The sequence below is a fragment of the Daphnia pulex genome, chromosome 4, assembly GCF_021134715.1.
Source record: "Daphnia pulex isolate KAP4 chromosome 4, ASM2113471v1".
NCBI lineage: Eukaryota > Metazoa > Arthropoda > Branchiopoda > Diplostraca > Daphniidae > Daphnia > Daphnia pulex.
In genome coordinates this window covers 1024850-1040590 of record NC_060020.1, presented here as the reverse complement: position 1 = coordinate 1040590, position 15741 = coordinate 1024850, and the positions used below count along the sequence as shown (strand labels likewise).

Genomic DNA, 15741 nt, shown 5'->3' with positions numbered 1-15741 from the left:
TGCTTACAAAAAAATCACAGAACATGAAAACAAAAATGGAATGGAATTTAAAAAACAGATAAAAACATCTTTATTCAAAGTCTGGCATCGTCTTCTCATTTCGTAAACAAAATATAGAGCAGAAGGAAATAAAAAATTGTAGGACAGCCGGACAACGGGGGTAAAAGTCTATATATTCTTTGACTCTCGTGAGTCAAATAGTGACTCATTTCGTGAAAGAAAACAGTACAAAACTCTTACCCAACGAAAATGATGGAAAGCACAAGTAAGTTAAATTTTATAGATTCATTGTTATAAATGTTCCACGTAAAAGTCGTAGAAAATAACCGTTATGAGGAAAAATTTCCAGTCGACTAACTATACTCAACAGAGAGGGATAAATATATCACCTCAGAAACAAAAATAGTTATTTAAGCATTACTTTAAATCATTCAACATTGAAATGGGATTACTACGCACAAACTAGCCTTGTTTTATATGAAAAAAATCAAATGAATGAACAGGGAACAGGAAATATAATAGAAAACACTAGCTGCTAGTAGTTATGTGATACATGCAGACAAACTATTCAATAAAATAAGGAAAATTTATGGCTCTGTTATAAACAGATGCATTGGTTTGAATTTAACATGGATATCTCTTTCTCTGTGAACATTGTCATAAAAATGTTTGTCCTTTTTTCTAAATCCTAATGCAATATCTTAAGACATTAAGTGAGCCACCACCTGTGTTTGGTTCAGTCCCTACTTTCTATTTGCATAGTGTGGTTATCCGAATCAGCCCCATCTTTTGAATCACCTTTACTAGTTGTCACCAACTGTTGTAACAGTAATTGAAAGATCTTTGGGCTTTGACCTTTTGGGACTGAACCGTGCTAGTCACGCTTGATCCTTTTTACTCCTCGGAATTGGTGCCGTTTTTATTGATCTTTCCTTTCTCCGTCTACAGCACCTACAAATGGCCAGGATAATGATAACTAGAAGCAGGATTAGTAGTATAACTCCAAGAGTGATGGCAGCTACATCTCCAGAGCTAAGATAAATGGAATCTGCAAGAAAAAAAAATCCGTCAGTTTCGATCAATAGAGCATTGGTATTCGTGGTAGGCGTCAGTTTTTTTTTTCTTCAAGTTACATTGATCGGCTCGACAGGTGGCTGTATTTCCGCGAACGTCAACTGCCGTAATATCAACTCCAGTTGTGCAGCAAGAAACACTTTGCTCTACAGCAATCGATTCGTTAGTGCCAATTATGAAATCCTCCCCTAGAAAACGCCCATCAGGTTTGATGCTGACGGACAGTAACCCTAGCAAATAACAGGGAAATCAGATTATAGCGAGAATAGCCCAGTATAAAACTTTATTTTTAAATACCCGCTTCTGTATCTTGAATCTCTGCTCTCATGTTCCAATATCGACTTGCGCAAATTGATTCATCCAGATAACTGTCGCAGCGAGTCACTGTTCTGATTGTGCACCAAGGAGCCCATTTTTCTCCTGGCTTAAAAAATTATGTTTAAATGTAATTTAGTTTAATCCGTTTCTCTCCGCAAAAATCTACAAAACTGAACTGTTACCTCTGATTTCGTGCGAATATAAACCTGTCTCCGCGAGATAGCATTGTCAGTCCGCCGCTGCACGATGATCGTCAGTGTAGATACAACGTTATTTGCATAATGGGGAACTCGAATCCTTCCTGGAACAGCTAGCGTTTGTCCCGGACCCAATTGTATCCTGTGTGTCAATTTTGAAAAGAAGGAAAGATAGAACTAGACCAAGTACAAAGTAAAAACAAGAAGCGTCGAATTGGGTCAGATTGAACAATTAAACGGATGATTGGACGAAACACAATGATGTAACGTGACGGACGGAGGAAGGATGTGAGAGTGAAACGGAAGTATCGTCAGCCAAAACAGGTGTGGACAGTCTTTATAAAACACTGTCTGCCCAAAATTGAATGACATACTGAGCGTAGTCGAATTGGATGAAAAAGTTTTTGTCGTCGCCTCCGCTGAGGAGAAAGAAATCGCCTACGCCGTCGTTTTTGAGCAGCACTATAATGCGCCCATCTGTTCCGGGTGGCACGTACAGTTGCGACGCCTGATCAATATTGATGCGGACAGGCGAGAAAAACACCTGTGAAGCCCCGCCGCCCACAAGTGCTCCCGCAGTCCCCGTGTTGACGATAGGCGATGCAACAGGATTGAGAATCGGTGCGGCGTTGACGATGCCGCCGTTTCGAATCGGAGCTGAAGCCAATAAAGACGTGATTATATTGCGGATGAAATAAGTAGACACGTCTGAGAAGATCTTACGGAGGTTATTAGGTGGCGGGACGGCGATGCGACCTGACGCCTGATCGTTTTGACTCGTCGAGACTAAATCCACTTCATCCTGTATAGGAAAACGTTATATAAAAACCAATTTTAAACGCTTTCATCTTGAGGTGAATCTTACTTTTTCGGTTGGGAAGAAAGTCGACCCGAAGGCTAGCGAAACCAACGCCAAACCGATCACGAGTTTCATTTTGTTGACGATTGGTCGTTCGTCAGTCACCAGTCAACTCGTGTGATTCAAATGCCACGTCCGTGCGTACTCTGAGCCCCGATCTGGGGCTGCTAATGAATATATATACACGCGGGAGAGAGACTAAGGGAGGTATAGACTCTTACCTCGGTGGCCTTATCACTACAGGACGTTATATATTGTCGCGAGGGCGTCGTTTTTCTTTTTTCGTCGACATCTACTCGGACAAAACCAAACAAACCGACTGATTGGTCGGCCTTTCAACTGATGTGGCAGCGTCCAAGAAAAACAATGCAACTCAAATACGGCGGAGAATTACCATAAACTCGCTATCGCAATCGGACGCATTTGGAAAAGCAATCACACAGCACAACCCCCTTCGTTTATCGTTGAGTCAACAGGGAGCGGAACCACGGGTGGTCCACAAAAGAAAACAAGAGCGACACGGGCAGCAGAGCTTGCAGCACGTTCACCGGATGTCGACGCCATATAGCGCAATGCTCAGTTGTAGGGTCCCGTCTGAAATATATATTTCAAACGGGGACTGTAGTATTTGCTCTCCCTTTATTTTATTTGTCACCAAACAACATTACTGTATCTTTTCTGTAATATTTTGGGGTTTTGTTGTCGCATTGTTTTTTTAACAGCTGGCCTTTTCCGGTGCTTTGTGGCAGCCTCTCTTTATTCTGTACACATTCTTGTAGTGCCATATGCAATCGTGGGATGAAGAAGTAACCGTATCGTTTGTTTATTTAGGTGAATCGGAATGCATTGCCATTGGAATGAAACCGACCTCCGCCTCGCTGGTCGATGTTGATTCGACTACAACTGCCCCGGAAGTTTCGGATGCCGTTGACGGCATCTCTCACACTTACCAGCCCGTCGTCTGGCACTGGTTCTTCCTCAAAGAGATTGACAAAACCAAACGGATATGGAAACCCTTTAGCATGCTCGATTCTGTCGCTCTTGACGATACCTTCCAATTGCGTAATTCAATCATTAAAAGTTGGACTGTCGATGTAATGCATTTAAACTTTGTTTTTGTTCAGTCAATGAAGGAAAAATAGCCCCGGAAGATGCTATCGTTATGACCGATGGTGGACGTTATGACGTGGACGTGAGTCGACGACTTCGCACAGCCATTTACTGGGAAGAAACCCCGTTGAGTGTCCGTCGTTGCTCGTGGTTCTTTAAAGGCTCATTAGAAACACGCTACACGCCCTATGATGAAGATATGGCAGAGAAATTAGAGGAAGAATACCACAATAGTTTATTGCACAGGTATATAACAAAGATGTTGGCTCATCAGCGTACTGTAAATCGATCAACGTTCCTTTTTTCATTTTTTTTTTCAAGTTTATGGCGTCGCGTTCTTGAATTCCCGTTAGGAAATAAAATCATGTTTCAAAATCCCAACGTGCTGCTAGATTTTTCCAACTATGGCCCCGTAGATGACTGGACTCAAGTTACGGTAATGACTTTGTTCCTCCTTTTGTTTATTATTCTTTTTTTGGTTTCCTCTCTATGTCTTAGTCACTGATAATGTTGTTTGTTTCTGTAATGTTGACAGGAGGGACAAATACGGCCGCTAATTGTCAAGCGAGGAATCGACGGCTTTGATATTAGCGACGGAGAGAAGACGGTCATTGACCATTTGATTTTTCTAGTCCACGGCATAGGCTCGGTAATGTCCCTTATTTCACCTGGCCCAGTTTAGAGAAAGATTATATATAACTCTTTTTTTATTTTATTTATTTTTTTACGCGCGTTGCTTCTATTCAAAAACTGAATAATAGGTCTGTGATTTACGCTTCCGCAGTGTTGTCGAAGTAGTGGACGATTTCCGCATTCTCTCCTTTCAAATGTTGGAAACTCATTTCCCTACGGCTGTGGCCGAGCAGCGTGTTGGCCGAGTGGAATTTCTACCCGTCTCGTGGCACGCTCCACTTCACGGAGATGATACCGGAATCGATAAGCGTCTCCAACCGATTACTTTACCATCAATTCCGAAGCTTCGTCATTTCGCCAACGACACGATTCTAGACGTGCTGTTCTACACGTCGCCCGTTTACTGCGAAGTGAGTGGCAGTTTCCATTTGTGACATCTCCCCCAATCCACAACATCCTTGTAATGGTTCCTTGCATGTTTGAACGAATGAAACAGACAATCATTTCAACAGTGGCCCACGAGCTCAATCGCCTTTACAAGATTTTCCTGCAACGTAATCCCACCTTCCAGGGACAGGTTTCCCTTGGCGGGCATAGTTTGGGTTCATTGATCCTCTTCGACTTGCTGGCCCACCAGCCTCTCATTCCCAATCCAGAACCCGTGGACGATGTACTCTCTGAGGTAAATTCAAAATGTTTTAGTGATTATCATAGGGATTTCAAATGTCTAGCTGGAATTCTCTTGGGTTCTTGTGATCAGGATGCGGTGAGCTACGTTTCGGACTTGAACGATCCAACTGTTGAAGAAGTCTGTCAAGTCCTGCAGCTCGGCGACCATCTAGCCAAGTTTCAAAGGGAGCAGTTTACATTCGGGGACTTGCTTCTCCTGTCGGAAGAGGATTTAGCCAGCCTCGGCTTGCCTATGGGACCCCGCAAACGTCTGCTGACCTACTTACGTGACTTGGAAATTCGACGTGCTAAATTGAAACAGGTGCTGGAGAGGATGTTTACGTGTGTGCAGGGTTTCGACACTTCCGAGTGCCATTTTATAGACTCGTTTTGGCTTTTGTCGTTATTCGGCGTGTTTCACATTCATTGTCACAGTTGTTGACTTGATTCTACAATTCCTAAACAGGAAGACGGAAATATTCCGGCGCACGACTCGACAGTAAGTTATACCATCGGCCTGGCGGGCACGGGACAGCCTAGCATATCGTATCCACTACTTGATTTTCATCCAGCTGCTTTCTATGCCCTCGGTTCCCCTACTGGTGAATGGCCAATTTCCTTTTTTCTCTTTATAACATCTTCTCGATCAATCGGCTACTTTTCCAGTTATCAAATATCAAAACGGTTAATTTTTTTTATTTTTTTTTTGAACGCTCAGCCATGTTCGTCACGGTTCGTGGCATCGATTGTCTGGGCGAGGATTTTGTTCTGCCTACCTGCCCGAAATTTTACAACATCTTCCATCCTTACGACCCAATCGCCTACCGCATCGAAACGCTCATCGACGTCAATATGGTGAACGTGCCACCTGTCATCATACCGCACCACAAAGGCCGGAAGCGAATGCACATAGGTATAAGAGAGCGGCCGCGTTTTTATTTTATTCCCATAGGCTGGCAGCCGTTAACGTTCGGTTCCTTTCGACTTTTAATGTTTTAGAACTGCGAGAGACGATGGCCAGGCTCAGCGCCGACATTAAGGAGCGATTTTTCGGCTCTGTCCGTTCTACTTGGAGCACGGTGCAGAATTTCACTTCGTTTCGGTCAATGCCGCAGAGCGACGGGCTGGATGTCCAGTGCTTGGTATATAATAATTATTACGTCATTCCATTTGAAAAAAAAACTTTCCTTATCATTTTCATTTTTTGAAATGAAAAACTTGGGGTCGATTGTTGCCTTCCAGCAAGAGGATCTGGACACTTCGACGAATTCTGATGACAGCGCAGTCGCGGAAAAGACCACCACCGAGGCGGACCCAGTCATCCGCATCGGCAAGCTCAACGGCGGCTGTCGGATCGATTACGTCCTACAAGAAGCTCCGCTCGAGAGCTTCAACGAATATCTTTTCGCTCTCACTTCTCACGTCGTCTACTGGTACGGTGTAGCCATCATTTCAAATATCGATCCGTCCACCTCATCATTTCTGACGAGTTGTGACTTTTTTCTTTTTCTTTTGACCCAAAAAACAGGGAATCTGAAGACACGATGCTAATGATGTTGCGGGAAACCTACGCTGGCATGGACACCTATCCCGATAAATAGCTACCTCTCTATATACATGCTTAGTTTTCAATTTCACGTATTCTATCAATGACAGTTGATTGTCAAACTTATAAATCTCTTTTGTTTTTTTTCCTACCATTTGATACTCGTCTGGCATGATTGGTTGTGTGCGTATATACAGAAACTTATTGGGAATTGAACAAAATCCAATTTAATTTTGTTTTTTTCGCTTTCGATATTTTGTATTTTTATTTGTCAGCCAGAGTTGTTGACAAATGGCGTGTCCGTATTTTTCTACCTTGAGAATTGTACTGCACACACACACACACACCTAGACGTTCATTTTGACATCATCCTTTGAAGAAGAAGAAGAAGACGAGTTGCTGTAATCTTGTTTACAGTTTTACTTATCTCTCCATCGGGTGTAGACGCTGTCGAATAGTTTCGGTTGTTTGGTTGTGTTGACGTTGGACATCCTCATCCTGTGACTGAGAAATATTCTCTTTTCCTCTAGATGTGTCCGATAAGATGACCTCGGCAGTCGGCTGCGCGATGACGACACATGCCGAGCATTTTCTTGTTTATTTGATGTTGCCAGTGTGACGTCCCGTCTTCGACAAACGCATGATGACGGCGAGTTATTATCGTTGGCTGATTTATTCATTTCCCAAGTGCCCTCGACTTCTTTTGTCCCTTCCCAATTTCACATCCAGTTCACTTGACCCAGCGCGATATCCATTGTCCGTCTCAGCAGTGCGCGACCAGAGTTGGGAAATTGGAAACTTGAAACGGGCGAATGCGAACGCAGTAATGGGCACCGTAATATCGCCTTAAATATCATTGTCGTCCTCCTTATGTTTATTCTTCGAAAAAATCAGGTTAAGTAACCAATTGGCCACTGTTGTGCATGTGCTGTGTATAGAAGGCGGTCAAAGACATCCTTGATTTTTTCGGGTTAACAACATCGGATGACCCAAATTGAACTGCGTATAATAATCTCCTGTTAACGAGGGTAGCGATGAGATTGTACAATTTGATGTCGAGTGTGTATATTATGGCACGAGTGGGGTTTTTCTTTCCCCGGAATTTGTGTGTGTCCATCGCACGCAATTCGAAAAGAAATAAGAAAACGAGAAGCATAATATCACTTGGTGCCAGGTGAATGATTTTCCAGAATGTGTTTCTCATCAAAGATAATAAGACTTCAACGGAGAGCAGTTCAGAGAAGAACAGAAAGTCTTAAGCTCGAGACTGCAGAGAGCATTACAGACATGTCGACTGTCACGATCCTCGGTGGGCTCTCACCTGGCGCTCCATCTGGCGTGCATAATGATTGCCACTAATAGGATGGAGTCAAAGTCAAGAGATTTCTCTGGAGAGATAGATAACAAATGTGTAGACGTCAAGTGAAGAATCTTGTGTGTGTGTCAGAGCTGTCAGCCATTCAAAATCACAGGCATGTTTTTCTTTTCCCCCCTCCTCCACCGCGGGAACAGCGTCGAGACAGCGGGCTAAGAGGGCACACAAACCCCGAATGGAGTTCACGCTGTTCTTGGTGATAGCCCCGTTAATAAGAAGGGAAAAAAACAGATATGTACTCCCCGCTACTTTTTCATTTTTATTATAGACGTACTTGTATATAAAATACTACACGTGTATAGTGCACCCCAGGTGAATTATTTTATCCAAATAGCTTGACTACTAAAGTCTAATCAAGCGACATTCGAGGAAATCCAAATGCAGTTGCGAGAAGTGGGCGCTAATGAAGCGCACCTTCCGGATGGATGCATATATACAGCTCTTATATAATCGGAAGCTTTTAAAATTATATATTCCCCTCGTTTGCTGCTGTTTACGGTTTACCGGCAATTGTCTTCCCCCCCAAAAAATTTACGGCAGCCAAAGATCACGTAGATATCCACGGGAGCGTAGATCGCGTAGCCCATTGGTTAGAATTCACAGGCTGTGTACATCCTGCCGCCATCACCCCTCCAAAAACCTCAAGTGCGGTATATACCGTTCATTATAATATTTATCCAGCGCATTGTTTGAGAGGTTGCTTCCTCATTCGTGACCTTTTTCCATCCAAAAGCCTTAATAATATACATTTTATCTAATAATTCCGTTTTGATTTTCAAACGGGTCCTGCTGAATGTTGAGTGAACAATGAACTGGGTAATAAGTTTCTTGACTCTTCCCATATCTCTTATTCAGATATGGAATCAAATGGTGCACGTTTTAGACATCAGCATTGCCGTTTTCTGGGCAGATGTGTAACTGAGATCTCCACAGCACGCGGAACTGGGTTCTACACGGCGGCTGCTGTGCATGATTGCACCCGAATAACAGACAAACGTTTTACGGCAAGTTAATCGCCAGAATGTCCCTCCATTCCTAGCTGTTAAATAAAATATTTCAGCAGTTATTCCGTGGGTGCAATTCCCGGTTGGATAGAGAATCATGTTTAGGAGTCGGATCGTCCTGCTGCATATAATAAGCGATCGTGACTGGCATCCCGTCTTATACCTATGAATCATATATATCAGCTCATATAGCCCAGGTGTATTGTAAACCTAACCGCCAACAAAATAGGGCCAACGAGGGTTATTCCCGCTCATGCATATTACAGGACCGTGATACAGGTAGGAGCATTCTTTTCCTTAGCAGAGAGAGGCTGCGGGATCAACAGATGATGAACCTGCATTCATCTTTTAGGCATCTTTTTTTTTCTTGTTAGAGTGTAACTAAACGTGGGAAATGGATGTATTATGTTAAAAAAAGAAGAAGAAGGTGCTGGGCAAGTTTTTCGGCCTCTTCAACATTTCCCCCCCATCAGGATGCATACACACACCTGGCTGACTCAGCAGTGCAGCAGTACTTCTTATTCCGTCTAGGTCGTCCCAACAACACGTTATATAGTACTATACACTCTGAATTCGAATAGCCAACCAAATATGTATTAGCTCTTTCATGATTTGAAATTCTTGTTGGATGACATTCTCTACTCTACTGGGAAAAGTGGAGGAACATTTGTAACAGGTTTATATTATTCATCATTTTTGGAATAATAAACAGATTTCCGAGTATTTGGGATTTTTTCTCAGCAAACTCGATTGTGTGGTCGCCTTGGAAATTCTTATTTTCGTCCGCTCTCCGACACGACCCAAGTGAATTCTCATTTCGACAAGTCGGAGGGCTACCGGTTACTATTAGACTTATAACGACACGCATAAATTTTGGCTTTCACTGCTTGCACGATTAGATGGTACACAAATATATATAAGAGAGGCCCTATATACCAGCACTTTGCATAGCCGAGAGCGCAATAATCATAATAATGACGACAACAAGTCTTTTTATGGCTGCTCGTTCTCTCATTGGCCCAGTTAGACTCGGCTCCGGCTATACAACTTTTAATGCTCCGTGCGGTCGTGTAGTTTTGATCCCATTTCCCCCCCACTCTTCGCGTGTGTAAATTATTACCTACACACCCGTCTATATACTTAATAATCGACTATGAACTTGAGGCCACGATTCTCTAGCTGCCACAGGCTTATTATTACTATAGAGCTTTAACACAGACGTATCAAGTCTGATTTTTTAAAAAATCTGAATCCATTGGATTCCTGTGGCGATTTTTCCGGCTTGTGTTTCATGCGTAATCCGATATATAGGACTGATGGATCCAACCAAGGCAGAGCAACACACACACACACACACTGAATACATGAATATTATATAGCCAAGCATATATTGCAGCTGCCTATATAATAGATGCTATTTTTTTGGTTTCTTATACCATTTGAATCTGTTTGCCGAGCAGCGTTAACCTATTTGTCCTATTCTAGACGATGAAAAATGGAGGTTCGAATAGGTTTAGGCCTTTAACGGTAGTCGAAATGTTTTTGACCAAAAAGGAAAAAGCTGGCCAGTAAAGAAAATTAAAAAGAAATCATTTTTAAAAAAATATTCAAGTATAGATACCCGGTCGAATTAGAGTTTCTGCATCTTGATGAGCAAACCGCAACTCTATACATGCACGAGCGTTCTTGCCTATTTAGTTTGTATAACATGAGCGCCCCAATGTGGAAATGTAACATATAGCGACTTGAGCTTTCGTGGTGCACATATATTCATCACCGCAAAGGATTCCAATCGCCATACAACTCCCAACTATTCGCTAATTAAGCAATGCTACACTATCCTACTAATTAGAAATGAAGGAACCAAATTAGAGGCTTTGAGTTTCGGAGATTCTTACATATGCGTATACGTCGTGTATGTTTGTGATGAAAATCGATACTTGTAAAGGGGAAAAGAAACGCGGAACTCACATATGTTGGAAAACTTGTTCCCATATTACGCTTCTGGCATTTTTCAAAATCATTCCTTGACGCATACACACATTGGAGTATTATGTATTATCTTTCTCATAAATTATGCAGTTCATAGATCTTTTTTTGAATTCTTGACATTGTGGAAATGTACCGGTACATTGTTGTGTACAAGGATCTTAAGCTCACTGTTTCATCGCCGCCTTGCTCCGAGGAATCTACATAAAGCAACGTAATCTAATGATAAAAAAAGAAAAAGGAATATAGACGCGGCTGTATGCTGGCGCCCGAGACACGTAAAACGGTCTTCCAGCAAAGGATGCTGCCCAGCAGAGTTATATCATTCTTTTTTGGGTGAAGGGGAACCATATGGTGCGTGACCATATATCGGCACTTCTTTGACGTTTATAACGTACGGAATTTTCGAATGGTGTCAACGTGTCAGGCGCGTTATTAGGCAAAAAGAAAATCGTCATTCCAACACCAGAGAAGAAAAAATAAAATAAAATAAAGATTATTATTATATGTCTATACTCCCGAAGAGAGAAAGTCCCGGATCCAGCAGCGGTCCAGCATCATCATCATCCCCCATGGGTTCGTCAGCTTTTGCCCTTTTTCGCTCGCCATCCGGTCATTTTTGAACGCTACTATAAAGCTGACTGCTGTGTGTGTGCGCTGGCGTCTCCCGCTGAGAAATTCCTGGCCGAATACATTATATAAGGGGCGAAAAATTTCCCAAAAAAAAACAAAAAAAATGTTGATGATGTAAGGCCAAATTTGTTTCATCTCGACACGTTGTGATAATAATAATATAACCGGCTCGAGCGCGCACAGCTCGTCATGAAAAGAATAAAATAGGGCATTTTCGAAATGTCGGTGTTGGGGGTGTTGACGTCTTTGTTTCATCGTCGTCGTCCGCTTTCCCTTTTTCGTGATGTGGCTGATGGCAACTGTCGAATTTCTTCTTCTTTTTGGCCCGAGATGAAAGACATTCGCGAGAGGGTCAATGCGCTCGTCACGATATTTACATTATTATTATTATATCGGCGGACGCTATCAAAAAACCTTGGGGAGAAACAAAAGGTTACGCCTTCGAAACGACTAGTCTACCTGTGTCTAAAAAAAGTACTACCTGTACGCGCGCGGTACTACTATTTATAATAACTACCAGGCACACGGGATAGGGCAGGCTGCTGCACTGTAGGCGTGTGTGCGCATCGGTTTTTCCCATCTTCTACATGTATATATAAGATTGTCCCTTTAAGTAGACCAAGTGTATGCAAATGACTGTTGTGAAGCTGCAGCAGCCCAAAAAGACCGGTTTCCTTTTTGGCCCCATATTGGCATCTTTGGCCACATATCGACGTCGGATTTCGTCTCACTTGCGGTCGGATTCGTGAGCTGCCAAACACGTGTCGCAATGCTCCAAGCACACCAAAGCAAACGCCGAGATTCTTTTTAAACAGCATATATCGGTGGAATATAAAAAGTTCCATTTTTAGAGCGAAGGTGAACATATAAGTACATAAGGCGGTTGCCAATCCAATAAGAGAAAAAGCAAACAGACTAGGAAAAAAAGAAATCTAAACTTGGGACTTATAGCGATGCAACAACATCATCCATTGATGTACGTCAATGGATGATGGCTGATGTATTAGCTCGACTCTTCAAAGCTATATATAGCCAACCAGGTAGTTCGTATAGTATATTTGTACTAGCGGAGGGTTGTACTATAGTGCTATGGACTTTGCTCTTCTTTCATCGGGACATGCGTTCCCATTTCTTTTCCTTTGCGGGAAGATTTTCACCTTACACGGAATTGACTTGGCCACTGTTACGAATAATCAATTCATCCTATAAATAAAATACATCTGTTCAAGATATAGATTTTCTATGAAAATAGTTTTCTTTTTGAAATTATTTTGTTAAATCAAAACTTTTGACGGAAATTTGAAATCGTCAAAATCAAGTTTTTGTCCTGTTGTGCTGGACGTTCGCTGTGAACTCTGGGGGTGTGTCACATCATCTCGGCTGTCCGGTTATTGCCAACGACATTCAGGAATCCTGTCAAGCGCGACAGGTATAATAATCCAAGCGAGAAGAAGAAGAATTAAGAAGCAATACGAGATGACGAATTTGATCCGTCGATATGTGTACGTATACTCTCAGCAGCAGCAGCAGCCAACCAGCACCACACATGTAAAAGAAACATTTCCAGTCAAAAACAGACGGAAATATTTTTCTCACAGGATTTTCCGTTCAGCTTCAGATGTACGGAGAGTATATGCACTCAGGCAATTCCATCTATAACCATTGTATAATCATATACACATGGGAGTAGACGTAATAATAAGAGAGAGACGCATGGTGATGATGTTGTGCGGTTTCGGTGCTGCAGCGGTTTCCAGATTTGTTCCCTATAGCTGCGTAGTCGTCTCTTATATATATATATATATTTTACCTCACTTATAATACAAGCAGCAGCCAAAAACCCCAAACAATTTTGCGGTGGCAGTTTAGAATAGGGAGAGAGAGATTACGCAGCGGCTGCTGCCCCTGCCACGATGTCTTATTATATTACTTTGCCATCTGCCATCTTTTTCCGATTTCATGCGCTAAAACGAATCTTTTCTTTCCCCTGAGCTGCCCTTATATATACATTTACCCACAGCAGAAAGTACACTGTAATTACGCCATCAAATGCACCGCTGAAGCGAATCGATATTATATAGAGCTATAGCTCAAGTCTTCGATTTACCCCTTGGCTAAGTTGACTCGAGCCAGTGGTTTTCCCTACTTATTGTGTGACTTTTTCTTATTAAAAATTTTGTTTTTCGGGTTCCTGGCCCCCCTTTTCTATTCATTTATTTATTTTTAAAAGAATAGAGTATTTTAAAAATTCCTTTTTATCTGATTCAATAATCTGAGGAATGCTCGGACATTGTGTTTTGCCTTTGATAACCTCCCAAGACGACCCCAGGACTTTTTTCTTTCTTCTCCCAGCAGCCGCACGTCCCTTTTAAGAAGAAATATTATCCAATCGAACGAGTCTCAGAGAGCCAGTCGGTGTGTTATGCAAATAAGCCATTAGAGGTGGTGTCCTCTGTTGAAGAGTTGCTGAACGAGGCAATTTCACATCTCGGATATAATATTCTTCTTCCTTTTCACCATATAAAAGAATAATATTACACTACATAGAGTCTCGCTCTTTTATGATGGACAGGAACTTGATTGGATTAGCGTTACCTACTTACATCGTCCAGGAATTTGAAATGAAGATGGATCGATTGGCAATTGCATAATGTGGCCGGAGAAAAGAATAGGACAACCCAAAAATTCAAAAATAAAAAAGCTAGACGAAAAAAAAAATGTTTTAAAATTATGCTAATCGATGCCTCGCCTTCGTAACTCTCTCATCAGGTGATCTAAAGTTGTTTTTTCCATTTTTCTTTTTTCTGCTTAAAAAATATATTCATACGAATGACCCGGAAAGAAAAGGGCAGCATAATAGCAAAGCATTGCCAGCGTAATTTTTTTTTTTTCCAACCAGCGCCCGTCCCGTTAGACCGTATAGACGTTATATACGCGCGACCGTATATACACGAGAGAGAATTTTGACTCTTCTCTCTCTATAGCCGTTCCTTCAATTATCTTTTTCTTTTTTTAGTTTTTTTTTTCTTCTTTGGTTACACATCCCCAAAGAGCCTTAGATGGCAATGACACACGAACGATGCGTGCAATTTAACCGATTTATGATTGAAGTCATGGGGACACACACACACACAGAATTCTCTTTCTTTTTTCTTTCGTTCAATTTTGGGCTCCAGGGGAAGATTGAGGTGCCTGGACCCGTCGGCCCAGCCAACGACATCACACAAAAGTTCCATCGGCTCTGTGGACCGTTCAAACAAGAAAAAAGAATGCTGCCAAGCCTTTTCGTCGGGTATTCAATTAAAAAGTCGGTTGTGTTTGTTTTTCTATCGGCTGGTTATATATATATTTCCCCGTGTGTTTGTTTCTATTTCTTTCTGTGTGTGTGTGTAGGCAGGTCTGCTGTTATTGTGGACTTTTCCCATGCCACCTTAGATCAACATTGACACAGCGACTGGCAACGTTCAAACAGCGCGCCAATATAATGCGCTGCTGGAAGAAAAAGAATAAAAATAATTCCGCGGGTAACGTTGAAAAAATAGACACGCAGTCGTTGCGCGGCATTCAATCGTCTATAAGCCGATAAGTATTAGAGGTCGTGTACATAGCCTTTGCACCCGGCTACACATGGGCAACGGACTGCGGAGCGCGGGAGTACCATTTTCGGCAATACTATAATAATAACCGCGCCGCAAGTTTTCTGTTTTCTATTTTCACCTTGCCAACGACGACGACGTCATCCGCCGGCGCGAGGAGGAATAATGAAAAGGGAAAATGATTTGATATTTTTTTTTGTTATTTTTTCGCCAAGGAAAAAACAAACAGGAGGGGGGGAAAAACGACACGCGGAAACGATTCGTGCGCACCGCCACCGCACAGTCACGAACTAAACGCCAAAAAATGAGAGATGCATGGCGTTGGTCGCGGCCCTGGATATGATGTCCGCGCGCGTCGGTCCATCATTTATTTCTTCCGTGTTGTGCCCTTGTCTAGCTGGGCATAGATAGATTCCCTTGTATATAGGGAAACTCGGTATCAATATGTGTAGTTTTCGACAGGCGCATTTCATATGTAACTACTAGACGCGCGCAGGTACACAATTTGAACGGATCCAACTGCAATTTTTGCAGCTCCAGCAAGAAGGATTGAGAGGCGGTTCTCCCCCTGCTGCTGCCACAGAGTCTGATCACGGCTGCTGGTGGTAAATATTATAGTCGTGACTGCTGAGCGGCAAAATAACTCGTCTGGCTGAATCATTCGAACGAGTCGGTGAACCTTGAAATTGCAGCGCGTATTATACAACCCGCCATCAGTCCATACAGTTCTTTCTCTTA

General features: G+C 42.4%; 2 protein-coding genes across 3 annotated transcripts; one reads left to right on the top strand and one right to left on the bottom strand.

Annotated features, from left to right (window-relative positions):
- Nucleotides 1-53: 53 nt before the first annotated feature.
- LOC124192637 lies at nt 54-2660 on the bottom strand. 2 transcript variants are annotated; one of them, XM_046586045.1, is made up of 7 exons: nt 2455-2654; nt 2313-2391; nt 1964-2246; nt 1575-1731; nt 1372-1498; nt 1134-1304; nt 54-1048 (listed from the first exon to the last, which is right to left on the bottom strand). In XM_046586045.1, exons 1-7 carry the CDS (start codon nt 2521-2523, stop codon nt 879-881), a joined length of 1056 nt encoding a protein of 351 aa, XP_046442001.1. In that variant the 5' UTR covers nt 2524-2654; the 3' UTR covers nt 54-878. The 2 variants fall into 2 exon arrangements, with proteins under 2 accessions (XP_046442001.1, XP_046442000.1); XM_046586044.1 differs by having other exon boundaries at nt 1964-2391; nt 2455-2660.
- On the top strand, nt 117-6622 carry LOC124192636 (SEC23-interacting protein-like). The gene is made up of 13 exons (XM_046586043.1): nt 117-265; nt 3280-3510; nt 3573-3804; nt 3880-3994; nt 4094-4207; nt 4320-4601; nt 4688-4873; nt 4952-5182; nt 5327-5462; nt 5579-5773; nt 5860-6002; nt 6103-6293; nt 6389-6622. The coding sequence occupies exons 1-13, from the start codon at nt 250-252 to the stop codon at nt 6459-6461; spliced, it is 2145 nt and encodes a 714-aa protein (XP_046441999.1). The 5' UTR covers nt 117-249; the 3' UTR covers nt 6462-6622.
- Nucleotides 6623-15741: the final 9119 nt, after the last annotated feature.